Source organism: Podarcis pityusensis (genome assembly GCF_964106645.2).
Source record: "Podarcis pityusensis genome assembly, chromosome: 15".
Lineage (NCBI taxonomy): Eukaryota > Metazoa > Chordata > Lepidosauria > Squamata > Lacertidae > Podarcis > Podarcis pityusensis.
Window position 1 is genome coordinate 2,553,927 of NC_138040.1, and position 15,156 is coordinate 2,569,082.

At 47.5% G+C, this 15,156-nt stretch overlaps 1 protein-coding gene across 2 annotated transcripts in view; it reads left to right on the forward strand.

Annotated features, from left to right (window-relative positions):
• Positions 1 to 15,156, forward strand: part of SPECC1 (sperm antigen with calponin homology and coiled-coil domains 1) — a 107,349-nt gene that overhangs the window by 14,607 nt on the left and 77,586 nt on the right. For both annotated transcript variants that reach the window (XM_080982846.1, XM_080982845.1), the window contains exons 3-4: positions 6,705 to 6,878; positions 9,009 to 9,144. In XM_080982846.1, the coding sequence (XP_080838972.1) occupies positions 6,729 to 6,878; positions 9,009 to 9,144 (286 nt within the window). In that variant the 5' untranslated portion in view covers positions 6,705 to 6,728. The remainder of the gene's footprint in view (positions 1 to 6,704; positions 6,879 to 9,008; positions 9,145 to 15,156) is intronic.

The window sequence follows — 15,156 nt, forward strand, 5'->3', positions numbered from 1 at the left end:
GGTGGAGTGAAGTTTCAGATCCAGCTGAGAGATAAGAGGGGGCAGAGCCTGGCTGCTGCAGGATCAGGCCCAAGGGGGCCTGCCCAGTGCAGGATCCTGTTCTCACAGCAGCCAGCCAGATGCCCCTAGTGGGAAGCCTGCGAGGAGGACCTAGGGGCAACACAGAACCCTTTCCCCATGTGCAACTGCCCAGCAACTGGTATTCAGAGAGGCAGATTGCCTCCATCCCTGGGGGTAGATTGTGTGACGGCAAAAGGCCTCATGGAGAAAGGGTGGGGTGTTCTGAAGCCCACTGATTTTTTCGTGTGGCTGGGGAGAAAGCTGGAGAAGGCTGGCATCAGGGTTAGGCTGCAATGAGATTGCAAACTGGAGCGCTAACAAAGGCAGACTCTTGTAACTGTTGGGCCAGGGCTGGCTAACCCAGCTCCCATCATTCCTTCATGTAGTATCCAAGTCAAGGGAAGTCATAGTCCAGGAATCAGCAAACTTTTTCAGCAAGGAGCCGGTCCACTGTCCCTCAGATCTTGTGGGGGCAGACGGCGGACTATATTTTTTGGGGGAAATAGAACGAATTCCTATGTCCCACAAATAACCCAGAGATCCATTTTAAATAAAAGGAAACATTCTACTCATGTAAAAACACGCTAATTCCCAGACTGTCCGCAGGCCAGATTTAAAAGGCGATTGGGCCGGATCCAGCTCCCAGGCCTTAATTTGCCTACCCATGTCATAGTCCCTCTCTCTTCTGCCTTGGTCAGGCCCCACTTGGAGCCCTGTGTCCAGTTCTGGGCGCCACAGTTTAAGAAGGACGTTGACAAGCTGGAAGGTGGGCACAGGAGGGAGACCAGGATGACCAAGGGTCTGGAAACCAAGCCTGATGAGGAACGGTTGAAGGAGCTGAGTGTGTTTAGTCTGGTAAAGTAGAGACTGAGAGGAGATATGATAGCTATCTTCAGATCTCTCAAGGGCTGTCACATGGAAGAGGGAGTGAGCTTGTTTTCCCCTGCTCTGGAGGGCAAGAAAGGAGATTGCGACTCAACATCAGGATGAACTTTCCGACAGCAAGAGCCGTTCGACAGTGGAACGGTCTCCCTCAGGAGCTGGTGGCCTCCCCTTCCTTGGAGGCTTTTAAGCAGAGGTTGGATGGCCCTCTGTCATGGATGCTTTAGCATCTCACTCAGAGCTCCTTTCCTTGGCTCTCTTAATGGCCCATCACCCAAGCGATCGCCTCAACGCAGGAAGCTAGTCTGGCTTATATCTGAACACTTTCTTCATCCAGGATTTCGAAGGATCTTGCAAACAGCTTCCTCCCCCTCCAAACTCATAACAATATTTATCAATTACTGGTTGCTCCTGTAGAACAATAGAATTGCAGAGTTGGAAGGGATCCCAAGGGTCATCTAGTCCAACCCCTGCAACGCAGGAACCTTTTTGCCCACGACCCAGAGATTCAGAGTCTCGTGCTGTACCAACCGAGCCGATAGGACTATCTCTATATTTCACTGGACTGGAAAAGTCCAGTCTGTGTTTACAGGATTGCCAGGCAGTTCTGATTGGGTTTTGTTCACCTCCCCTCCATCTACCTGAGGCTCCTAGCCCACAGGTCTAAAGTCTGTGAGCCAAACTCCCAGCCACTGCTCTTCCTGGCTCTTCCAAGCCCCAAAAGAAGCCAGTCAGGGAGTGCTTTGTGGGCTGCAGCTTTCTCTATTAGAAAACCCCAGCCATTCTTCTCCCATCTCTCTCTGTCTCATGCTAAGGAAACTATTTTCCTCCTGGGTGTCGGCAGTGCTGATTGCATATTGATTACCTGTCAAATGCCTGCGGTGGCCTAGTTCGTTAACATTTTTAAATTGTAGCATCACGGGGCCTTTTCTGCGGGGCAGAAGCCCTGAAATCCAGGCTGGTGAAATTCTCCCTGCACACCACTCACTGCACACCACAGGTTTCCCCCCCCCCAGGGGGAACTCACAGGAACTCAGTTCTGGCACCTCTCGCCATTTGGGGGGAACGAGGGAGGTGTTAATGGCGAGTTCCAGCACCCCTTTTTCTAGAAAAATAGCACAGGGTGTGTGTATTGCGGGTTGGGGGTGCGGAGAGCAGGGAATCCACCGGGCTTCCTGGCACCTGCTTGGGTTCCCCATCAATGTGTTTCACGAATCTTCATCTCCGTCAACCATCCTCCCCATCTATTGGCTTGTGTCTGACCAAGATGAGTCAGGAAGGAGGTTGGTATCTCTCAAACGCTGCGGTTTCCAACGGGCTTCGAGGGAGTCTCTTTCGACCTCTCCTAGTCCTATCTTGGCTTCGCTGCTGTTTCCTGACTTCTGTAACCCCCCCAGAAGGGAAGCTGTGACAACCTCCCCCTTCCCCTCAACACCCCCCCCCCCGGAGCCTTTCTTTGACCCATCTATCTTTTTGCTTTAGTCAAAGAGCTTTGGGGTTTTGGTTTGGACCACCGCCCGAAGCTTCGAGGCACATCTTGCTCTTCTTCCTGATAAAATAATAATAATAATAAATAATAAAATTTTATTTATATCCCGCCCTCCTCAGCCGAAGCCGGGCTCAGAGCGGCTAACAACAATAAAAGTAGCACAGCATTCTAAAATCAATTCATTCTAAAATCAAATCAAATCAGATTAATGGCAACCATTGGGCTAGAGTTCTGTGAGGATTACCAAAGGAGGGGGTCAGGCTGTGCCTTGGTCAAAGGCCTGGTGGAACAGCTCTGTCTTGCAGGCCCTGCTGAAAGATGTCAAGTCCCGCAGGGCCCTAGTTTCTTGTGACGGAGCGTTCCACTAGATTGGGGCCACGGCTGAAAAGGCCCTGGCTCTGGTTGAGGCCAGCCTAACCTCCCTGTGGCCCGGGACCTCCAAGATGTTTTTGTTTGAAGACCGTAAGGTCCTCCGTGGGACATACCAGGAGAGGCAGTCCCGTAGGTACAAGGGTCCTAGGCCGTATAGGACTTTGCTTTTCGAGGAGGGCTAAAAAAAATCACCAGCCTCCTTTTGGAGAAGCCTGCTCTGCATCTGTCACAGGTGTGCCTTCTCACTGGAAGGCAGTGGGCCTCGCGCAGGGGTGCGACGGGCACCCTCCTCTGGGTATGGGCAAATCTCTGTGCATCTGCCTCATGGGTGACTGAATTCGGCTGGTCAAAAGCTCTGTGCAAAGATATGGCAGAATTATTTGCAGAGGCTGATCGAGAAGGAGAATGATGCCCATCTTTAACCCTTATCAACCGATACTTTGTCCCTTTCAACACAAACACATCGCAGTGTCGCACCAGGAGAGGGTTAAGGGGTTGTCTCCCAGCAGAGGCCCCACGGCAACTAATCTTAGCCAGCCGTTTCTGCTTTACCCATGTGTTGGTTTTTTTGTACCGGATGTCAAGAACACCAGTCCTTTGAAGGCAGGCGAGTGGGCGGGAGAGAATTGAAAGGCAGCTTTTTAATAAAAGACAAGCGGGTGTTCCTTCCTCGACAAGCACTAACGACACGAAGGATTGATGGGCACCTGGTGCCCAGACATACGTGGCAGGCGGGTCGCCGATATGTTTATTATTTGTGCTTTGAGGCCTCTTCCTGAATCAAATGGTTCCAGGGCAGGTTGCAAAACCATCCCAGTTAAAAGCATTTTATGACTCTCATGGAACCATAGAGTTGGTCATCTAGTCCAAGCCCCTGCAGTACAAGAATTGCAACTAAAGAACCTTTGACAGATGGCTACCCGACCTCTACTTTAAAAATCCCAAGGAAGGAGAATTCACCACCTTCTGTTCCACTGTCAAACAGCTCTCACTGTCAGAAATTTGAACTTTTAAGGACCGCCTCTCCCCATATGAACTGACCCGGACTCTGCAATCATCCTCTGAGGCCCTTCTTCATGAGAGTGTGGAGGGTGACAACACGAGAACAGGGCCTTTTCTGTGGTGGCTCCCCATTTTTGGGATGTTCTCCCCAGGGAGGCTCACATGGCGCCTTCATTGTACAGTCATACCTCATGTTATGTCCGCTTCATGTTACGTTCTTTCAGGTTATGTCCCGTGGCGACCCAGAAGTAACAGAAAGGGTTACTTCCGGGTTTCGCCGCTCGCACATGCGCAGATGTGCAAAATGACATCATGCGCATGCGCAGAAGTGGCGAATCGCAACCCGCACGTGCGCAGACGCACCGCTGCGGGTTGCGTTCTTTTCATATTGCGAACGGGCCTCCCGATCCCGTTCACAACCAGAGGTACCACTGTATACTTTTAGGCACCAGGCAAAAACATCCCTCTTCATCCAGGCCTTGGTGCCATGCTCCAGCACCCCTCAAACCACAGAGGGTGATGCCAAGGGGGCCTCTTCTGCTGATCTTAACCCCCGGGCAGACTGACATGGAAGGAGACGGCCCTTTGACTGTTGGGGACCCCAGTCATTTAGGACTTTACATGACAGTGTTAACATATACTTGGGAGACACACCACTCAGTCTCGAAGCTTATGGGCCACTTACAGCCTTTTTTCACCCTAACCTACCTTGCACTGTGGTTGTGGGGAGTAAATGAGGAAGGGGAGGACCGTACTCGCGACCTTGACCTCCGCAGAGTAGAAAAGGTGGGATGCAAAAGCAATAAATAAACAACAAACCTTCTTGCCTGCAGAGTTTGTTCCTGAGTGATAATTCAAGGCCTCTCGTCCCTCCAGTTGGGGGGGGGGTGCTACTGTTGAGGGGGGGCCTTCTAAAACTGTGGCAGCTGAAAATCACTCTTGTGATCCTTCTGTGATGTTGTCTGTGTGAAGAGAGAGAGATCAGAGAACATTTGGAATATCTCTTCCAGATGCTGCGTCAGACTGCGCCAGATGTTCTCTGCCTCTGCCAAGGAGTGGGGTGGAGAAAGGGCCTCAGCAGGCTGTCCCCAGGTCCTCCTCTACCTGGAGACATTGTCTGCTTTGCAGGGTGGGCGGGTTTCAAATTGCACCTGGGCATCTGAAATGAACATCATACACAAAGGTCATGTGGGCACATGATGGTGCGCTGGAAGGCACTTCTATTCAAATAATTGCTTCTGCTTCTGTGGTGGTGTGGTGCAATGGTTAGCGTGTCGGACCAGGGTTCGAATCCCCACTCAGCCATGAAGCTCACTTGGGCCGGCCACTGCCTCCCCCAGCCTAGCCTACCTCACAGGGTTGTTGCAGGAATAAAATTGGGGAAGGGAGCAATGTATTCACCACCTTGAGCTCCCTGGAGGAGAAGGTGGAGTATTACCTGCAACAAATAAGTAAATAAAATGCATTTATACGTACCATTTCAACTGTGAGAATAAGGCAACCAAATACAGGTTGTAGCCAAACAGAAATATATGAATCAAAATTTTATATAAGAATTATACATTAATTTAGAACTTTACAATATACATTTTGTTTCATTTGTTTTATACAATTTCTATATAGCAAGAAAACGAAACCCTCAAAGTGTTTTCTTAAAGAATATATTTATTCATTTAAAAATATTTATATACCACTATGCCATTTTTAAAAATGAAAGCAGTTTTGAGCAATAAAACCTAAAACCATACAATAAAAACCACACAAGGGTCAATGATTGTGGAAGGATTTTTTTAACTGCCTGCATAAGCCTGGTGCAGCAAAAAGGTTTTCAGCCTTTAAAGGTGGGCACGAGAAGCCGGCAACCTTTCACAAGGAGAACTAAACTATAATAGTAATAAAAAAAGAAGACATTTAAATTAGTACATGTAAAGTATATTCAAAATCATACCCTTTCCCGTTCCTGTTTTGGATGATGTGCAGCGGAAAATGTGTTGCACATCTGCTCCGATAATCACAGTTACTTCTGTATTTTGAATCACAGAATTGTAGAGTTGGAAGGGACCCTGGGGGTCATCCATCCCAACCCCCTGCAATGCAGGAATCAATACCCCTATGCATCTAAATTAGTATGTGTAAAGCTGTTCCAAATCTGCACTGGAACTGAAAATATTCCTCTATGCCACAGGAGCGGCAAGGATCTTAACTGCTAAAAACTGGAAAAAAGAAACTGTGCCAACAAAAAAGGAATACCAAGACAAACTGTTAGAGTATATTGAATTGGCTAGATTAACAGAGGCAGTTAGAGATCACACTAGACAACAGTTTCAAAAAGCATGGGGAAAATGCAGAGAATACGTCACAAAACAGTGCCCTAAAATACATACCTGGACTTGTTTCGATTAATGTCTGCAGGAGACTTTGTGGATATTTAAGTTGGAATTTGCTGCCAAGGAGTGTGGTGGAGTCTCCTTCTTTGGAGGTCTTTAAGCAGAGGCTTGACAACCATATGTCAGGAGTGCTCTGATGGTGTTTCCTGCTTGGCAGGGGTTGGACTCGATGGCCCTTGTGGTCTCTTCCAACTCTATGATTCTATGATTCTAAGTTATAATTAGAAAAATCTTTATAATTATTCATAAAGGAAACAGCTTATAAGAGGCTAGATCAGGATAAAGGAAGTCTTTTATTTGGTTATTTGTATTGTTGTATGTTATGCTTATTGTATGTTATGTTCACATTTAATGAGGGTGGAGTTCTGTATTGGGGGGTGGGGGGTTTATGCTGTAAATAAAATTTCCAATTAAAGAAACCAAAAACCAAAACAAACAAATCTGCACTGGGACCATCAGCAGGAGCTTTCCCCCTGCCTCCCTTTCCTCATTCCCTCTTCCTTTTTTTGCAGACTGACTCTCCACCTGGAAGGAAGATGAAGGGGGCCACCAGGCCGTGGAGCACGGCCCTCTCCAAGCAGGGGTGCCATGGGACAGAACGAGGGAAACCTCTGCCCTCCGCCCCCATCGGCATGAAGACCTCCAAGTCATCCACCTCCCTCGCCTTCGACTCCCGGCTCAGCAAGGTGGGTTTCAGGCTGGTCGTCTGCTCCAGTCTTGAGGTCTAGACACTTGCTAAACCCTCCGCTTGGCCGTAAATCCCGTGCTGGCAGCAGGAAGCGTCAAATCGTGGAGCTTCGCTCGACCAAAGCTCCTTGGAAACAAAAGAGGGAGGTTGTTACGGGACATCAGAGCTTTGCGCAGAGACTGGTTCCAGAAGCGTAAAGGTCAGGAAGTCAGCTCCCCTTTCTTCTCCCTCCCACCACCCCACAAAAAAGGCAAGCCAGCCCTGAGCTGCGGGAGAAGCCGTGCCAAAGACGTCAAGCCCTTCAGATGTCTCCCTCCCTTCAGCCAGTCAGTGGCTTGGCTACCAGAGAGGCGGCTGTCTTCCAGCTGCGCCTGCAAACCCCACATTTTTGTGAGTTGGCCCAAGAGATGAAAGGAGGGCGATGGCCTGGAATGGGGAGGGAAGGAGCGGTTTGATGCCGTCGCTGCAGCAGCCGCAGAACTCGAGAGCCTGTTTTTTTTTAATTTCCCCTCCTGCGTCTCTGGCTGTTTGGTGAAATCGTTCTCTGGAGGAGCGAGCCTTGGTTTATCATTCTTATTATTTCATTTTATTTCTTTTCTTTTCTTTGAAAAGAGGTGCTTAAATCTCCTGCTTCAAAGAGAGAGCCGTGTGGTCTGTCAGGTGGGATTGAAGTTTTCCAGGTGTCCCCGTCATGGGGGGCAAATGAGGTCAAGTCCTTGATGGTGATGAGTGGATGAGTGGAGAAGAAAAGGGTTACTAAATCAAGGCCACACATCCTCCAATATTTCTCCAATGAAAATAGGGACTCCCATTATTATTGTTGTTGTTGTTGTTGTTGTTGTTGTTGTTGTTATCATCAGTGCTTTTTTTCTAAAAAAATGTTTGGGGTACTCACATTTTTACTCAAGAAAATCACCATTTTATAGTTCAAATTGGAGGAAGACTGGAAGAAATTCAAAGACTATCTTCAGAAACACTGCAAAGTTAAGGAATGTTAGAGTGATGTTGGACTGAAAATAAGTGGCTTCCAGCTACATAGGTTAAAGTTAATGATAGACTAAGATTAAAGATCAAGATTAAAGATGTTTAAAGAAATGGAAATTTGATATGAAAAGGGAAAATTTTAACGTTTTATGATACTAAGATCAATAATTAGGTTTAAAGAAGTTGAAGTTATATATTTTAATATTTTATTAAACTGAAGATTGGGATTAAAAAAGTGGAAAAGAAACTGCTGGACAAATAATTTAGATGGGAATGCAAAAGAGGGAGGTATGAGGAAGTCCAGAAAATAAGTAATCTAAAAATGGAATGGAAAAGAGAGTTTGTTTTTAATTGTTACGTTTTCTTTTGTTTTTTTATTGTTGAGTTTTGTATTGCTTTTTGTGTGTGTTGTTTTCTTTTGTTGTTTAAAACTTTAATAAAAATTATTTTTTTAAAAAAATTTATAGTTCAAATTGGGGGGAAATAAATACAGCAAATGGACAAAAGTACAAAGATTCACAAAATGTTTATGGGTATGTGTACCCACAGGAAAAAAAGCACTGATTATTATTATTATTAGTACTATTATTATTGTACCCTGCCCATCTGACTGGGTAGGCCTTCCACTCTGGGCAGCTTCCAACATATATAAAAACATAATATAACGTTAAACATTAAAAAAAAACTTCCCCATACAGGGCTGCTTTCAGATGTCTTTTTAAAGGTTCGCAGTTACTTATCTCCTTGACTCAGGGGTTGCATGGCTCTATACCATCCAACATTCCTCAAATGAAAATAGGGAAGTCCTAAGGAAAAGTGGGACATTCCTGGATCAAATCAGAAACCGGGACGGCTTCTGTAAATCTGGGACTATCCCTGGAAAATAGGGGCACTTGGAGGGTCTGCATCTGCATTCTCCATTTAAAGCCCACTTTAAACAGGCATGGCTCCCCCACCCACCCAAAGGCTGGGTCTCTAAAGGTCTCGATCCGGCCGTGCCACCGGGCCCTGGACCACTATTCCAGCCCTGCCTGGTGGCCACAGCTAAGAAGGCCCTGCAGGGATGGGCGTGTGGGAAATCTAAGCTGATGCCTCTTCCTCTCATCTCGGCTCCAAAGCGCTCTGACCCTCTCCTCTCTTGCAGCTGAAGAGAGCCAGCAGCGAAGACATGCTCACAAAGCCAGGCGTCATGGCAGCCTCAGGAGGCTCCCGGCTGAAGAAGACCATCACCACGGGGGCCATATCCGAGCTGGCTGAGAACCGTCTGCGGCCTGCCTCAGGTAGGGGAAGGGGTGATGAAAGCTGGGCATGGGGTCTCCAGCCAGAAAGCTAAGGGAACCCTCTTGCAACTCGCTTTTCATTGCAGCGATAAGCTCATCTGGGGGAGAATTTAATGGGGAGAATGTGGGGGACCCAAGGCTGGGCGGGGCAGAATGCTGCCAGCAAGTACCTCCTGGAACTACAATTCCCTGTGAAGAAGGACTGACAGTTGAAACTCTCCTGAGGTTGGTAGCCTGGGGAGTCAGGGTTCCCCTTAACAAACTACAGCTCCTAAGTTTCCTTGGGGGAAGTGGCGCTAAGCTGAGTCCAAGACCACACACAAGCCATACGTTTAAAGAGCTATGATACCACTTTAATGGTAGAGTGGTTTCATAGCCAGTCCCTCTTCCCAGGGAACTCTGGGAATTGTAGCTGTGTGGTAAGGGAAGTGGGGAGGTCTCCAAACAACTCTCCGCACCCGGAACCAACTACAATTCCCAGGATTATTTGGGGGGGGAAACCATGATTGCTTTAAAGTGGCACTTTAAATGCATGGTGTGAATGTGGCCTCACTGTAAGGCCTGTGTCCCTAAGGTAGCTGTTGAAAGGAGAAATTATTCTGAGTTTTTGCAGCTGACTTAAAGATGCTTTGTGGGGCGGGGGTGCCCTGTTGTTTTGGTGTGGGGAGCATGGTTAATGCTGCTTTGAACACCAGCAGCCTTTTGAGTGTTTGCCTGGCATATGACGTGTTAGATACATATGTGCAAGTCAGTGGATATCTTAACCCCTTCCCCCCCACCACCACCAAAAAAACACACCCGTTAACTGTCTCGGGAGGTAAAAATGACTACCAGGCTTTGAAAAAGCTGGTATTGCTGGATCAGGTTTGTCAGTTTTGTTGAATTAATTAAATTCTAATTAGATTTTGAAAAAAATGTGTAATCAGTTGCTTCCGTTTTGAATTTTACTGTTTTATTATCTCCCTTAAGTGGGTTGTGCAAATTCTGAATAATGCTTTCTATAGGGTAGAGGACGCTGGGGGTGAGTTTATAGAAACAAGGGTGGCGGTGCCCCAGAAAAGTTGTGGAACAACTACCCTAGTACTTCCTATCACTGGAGACTGGTTAGCAGGGAAGGACGGCAGGAATTGACGTTTGGAGTTTATTTTTTGCTTGTCTTCAATGGGGCTCTGCTATCAGGATTTCCTGTGCTCCCCACCCCTGCGTTAGTTATGCAGTCTAACCACCGGAGGGCGCCAGCGGTCAGCCCAAATAGGTGAAAACCTGACTGCAAATGTTGTCTTAGGCGAGAATTCTCGGAGAATCTGATGGGAAGGGGAGCAAAAATTACCCGCTCATTTGTCCCGCGCCCGGAATTGGGATCAGTCTGTCAAACACCATTGTGATTTGCGGTTGCTGCTGGAAGGTCATCAGCTGAGGGCAACGCTTCGCACATCTGATGAAGCAGGCTCCAGTTTGCGAAAGTTTTAATGCCATAATGACTTGCAAGATCTCCTTACACATGCACCCCATATGTGCCCAGTCGACCGCTTTGCTCTGTGGAACTGGCACCAGTGCATCTGTGGCATAACAACTGTTGTGCATTTGTAAGGAATTGTTCTTTTTAGTGCGGCAGCAACTGCACTTTGGCACTCCCTGCTGCCACTGTCTCCTGCGGGAGTGAGTTCCACAGTTGAACTGTGTGCTGGGTGAAGAAGGGCTTCCTTTCTCTGTTCTGAATCTTCCAACAAATGGTCCGAATACACAGAGAGAGAGAGAGAGAGAGAGAGAGAGAGAGAGAGAAATGTGCACCATATCGGTATGGCTTAGGAGTGGGAAAGGTAAAGGTACCCCTGACCATTAGGTCCAGTCGTGGACGACTCTGGGGTTGTGCGCTCATCTCGCTTTACTGGCCGAGGGAGCTGCCGTTTGTCTGTAGACAGCATGACTAAGCCTCTTCTGGCGAACCAGAGCAGCTCACGGAAACGCCGTTTACCTTCCCACTGGAGTGGTACCTATTTATCTACTTGCACGTCAAACTGCTAGGTGGGCAGGAGCTAGGACCAAACAATGGGAGCTCACCCTGTCTTGGGGATTTGAACCGCTGACCTTCTGATCAGCAAGCCTAGGCTCTGTGGTGCCTTGCCACAAACTTCACATTTCAAGCATGTGAGTGTGTGCGTTGGGGGGTTCTGTGCTGTCTCCTAGAAAGCTTTGGGCGCTGGTCTTGCAGTCCAGACATGCCTCACCCACTAACCCGGCGTTTGTGTCTGAGGAGCTGGTGCCTGTTCCCTAGGAGGCTGGCTGACTAGCCTGGTAGGGCCAAGGCTCTGGCAGCAAACAAACAGGCTTTCTGGCAAAGCAACCTTGGCAGAATAAACAAACCGCCTCCCTGTATGTTTGCAGGGAGAGAGACGGACTGAGTGGTGTTGCTGTTTTAACATCACTTGGCATAAATGGGCATCTCTGTACTTTCTTTCTGTCATGCCAACAGGGCCCCAGTGGAATCCGGGCTCAGTAACACCTTTTGTGGGCAACTCTCAGGGCCTTCCGAGTGAGCAAAAGTCAGGGAAGTCAGCATCCTTGCCTTTATACCAGGACTGACCAATCCGGAGGTGCTGTACTGCCTGCCCAATAGGAACAGGCAATCTTGGGTAGCCGTATTTCCGTTACTTGCCTCAAGGTGAGGCCTGAGATCACACTAGCAATGCTGGGTTTTCCAGCAAACCCGATTCCTTTCTCTGATAACCTAAACCAGTCTTCTGCAACCTGGCGCCCTCTCCAGATGCTTCAGACTCATGAGCGCTGTAGTCCAAAGCTTCTGCAGAGGAAGCAGGAGGCTGCCCTAAAGCAACCCTCATCCAATTTAGCATGACTGCAATATTTAGTAAACAACCATTTTTTTAAAAAAAATTAAAATGCCATATTTTAATTTTAGCATCCTGTACTAATGCTGCATAAACCTACCCAATAACTCAATTTGAAATCTTTATTTATTTATTTTAATGTGGGGGAGACTCTTTGAACCACCCTCTGATGTGGTGAAAATATTTTATGCCGAAGCTTCAAAGCTTAACTTCGAAATATGTGCAAGGTTTTGTGAGTGTTGTGTGTGTTTTTTTACTGGCGCGCTTGTTAAGCAGTTTTAAGACCTGACCGCTCAGTTAGCTTGCAGCTCCCTCAGATGTTTGCTGAAATGTGGGTTTTTTTTGCAAAGTGAAACGAGGGTGAAACAGCCCTGGAGTGGGGCGGGAAAACACGCTGCCGCTTCCAAAAAACCTCAGTTCAACACCGCTGCCCCTTCTCCCAAGAGCCGCAAGTCTCAGATCAGGGGTGCCTGCAGTTGGACCAGGTGGGCCACCAAAGCCCTGCCTCCTCTGCAAACCTGGCTGACTGGTTTATGTATTTATTTATTATCTATGCCTGACTTTTCCTTTGATGCTTTTAAAAGAGTATTGGACAAATTCATGCAGGAGGAGTCATAGAGTTGGAAGGGACCCCAATGGTCATTCACTTCTACCCCCCACAATGCAGGAATCTTGCTCCATCTTCCATGTCACAGCCCTTCGGTTATTTGAAGATGGCTATTGTATTGTCTCTCAATCTCCTCTTTTCCAGGTGAAACATATCCAATTCCCTCAACCGTTCCTCATAAGGCTTGGTTTCCAGACCCTTGGTCATCTTGGTTGCCCTCCGGTTCTGCACACGTTCCAGCTTGTCAACATCCTTAAATTGTGGCGCCCAGAACTGGACACAGGATGGCCAAGGCAGAATAGAGTGGGACTATGACTTCCCTAGGGATGCGGGTGGCGCTGTGGTCTCTAAACCACTGAGCCTCTTGGGCTTGCTGATGGGAAGGTCAGCGGTTCGAATCCCTGCAACGGGGTGAGCTCCTGCCTGTCCCAGCTCCTGCCAACCTAGCTGTTTGAAAGCACGCAAAAAAAAAAAATGCAAGTAGATAAATAGGTACCGCTCCGGCGGGAAGGTAAACGGCATTTCCGTGCGCTTCTCTGGTTTCACCAGAAGCGGCTCAGTCATACTGGCCACATGACCCAGAAAAACTGTCTGCAGACAAACGTCGGCTCCCTCGGCCTGTAAAGCGAGATGAGCACCGCAACCCCAGAGTCATCTGCAACTGGACTTAACTGTCAGGGGTCCTTTACCTTTACCTTTTTATGACTTCCCTTGGTCTGGACATTAGGCTTTTGTTGATGCAGCCTAGAATGGAATTAGCTTTTTTTTACTGCTGCATCCTCTGTTGACTCATGTTAACAGCGTGATGCAGCAGCAAAAAAAGCTAATGCTATTCTAGGCTGCATCAACAGAAGTATATATCGATGGCTACCAGCCACAGTATCTTTGCTCTGCCTCCATGGCCGGAGGGAGTGACGCTTTTGTGGATAGTTGTTCCACTTGTAGGTTTCCCATTAAGAGCCTAAGAAGATACGAAGAGCCTTCGCCAACCATCCTGAGCTCCTTAAAGGAAGGGGTGTGATATGATTACGCTGTGAACCGCCCTGAGATCTACAGATGAAGGGTAGTATAGAAATTTAATAAATAATGATGGTGATAATTACTTACTGGTGATAACTTTTCAAATATTGCTATTCATTATGTATTATTGAAAACCACAAATTGCATTTTTATCCTGCCATTTGTCCAATGAGCTCGAGGCGGCGTTCAGACCCTCTCCATTTTATCCCCACAACAACCCTGTGAGGTAGGTCAGGCTGAGAGGCAGCCCAAGGTGAGCGAGTCCTCATCTCCCAGGCCCTAGCACAGCACTCTAACCAATACATAAACAATTTCCGTTTTTGAGATGCCGTTGCTTTCCAGTGCTTGAGACCCCAGAGCAAGTTGAGGAGGGGACTCCCAGTTAGCAGAGCTGGGGGAGGAGGCAGCAGCCTTAATTCCACCCAGGATTCTTTTGCCCCCCCTCCCAAACTGGAGGATTATTTACAGTCTGGGACACCGGGATCAGAACGCAGCCGTCAAGGTCACTCTCCTGCAGACGCAGGCAAGGCTGGTGCCCCAGGGAGGATTCAACCTTGCCGTTTCCTGCACCACAAACACACACACACACACACACACACACACACACCAGCAATAACTTAAAAGGAAATAAAATAACTCTTGCTTTCAGCCTTTCACAGTTGATCAAGAGCAGGAGGTGGATGAATATGCTCGGTTATGACTTCTCCCTGTTCCTTGTTCTCCATATTCCCACATCAAGTGTGCGATCTAAAAAAAAAAAAAATGTCCTCATGGAGATTAATCAAGGTTCTAGTGTCAATTTCTCTCCATGTGCACTTTTTTTTGGGAAAAGCAGTTTCCCCTAATATAATGCATTTTTTTTTTTACGTTATTTTGGGACACCCGAGATGCATGTTTGCAGGGCTCTCCCTGTTCCCGCAACTGTTTTAACTGTTTTTAATTCAGAATTTTAAACTCTGCAAACCTGCCCTGTGACCTGCTGGGGAATGGTGGGTAGTTGTTGTTGTTCCACTCATATAGGCACTTTTCTACACATTATTTGGCTGGAAAACTGCACTGCAAAATTTGGAGAAGTGCAAATTCGTTTCGGTTTGTGTATCCTTTCAGAAAGTGCAAATGTGGTAGGTGTGCCTTTAAATGTGAATGGCATCAAATTGCCCCCCCAAAAAGAGAGAAGTCTTGGTGTTGGTCTGTCTTTCCATCACTCTTTCATAGCATACCCCTTCTCTCTCTGTGTGTGTGTGTGTGCCTGGCATTGCCCAGGAATTTGTAGAAACCCAAAAATGATGAGAGTTTAAAATGGACAGTGTCGTTTGTGAATTTGGATCTGTCCCACTAAATATCGGAGGAAGTCGCGCCAAAGTCATGTTTCAGAACGGCACTCTGGACGAGGACCCCCACCTCCTCAGGAACCTCTAGAGAACAGGCAGGCAGGCAGGCAAGCGACTTTCGAAAACACAAAGCAGATATATTAATGAAATGCCAGCAGCAAAACCTGGATCCATTGGCATCCAATTTAATTAGCATTTCAATCCCCCT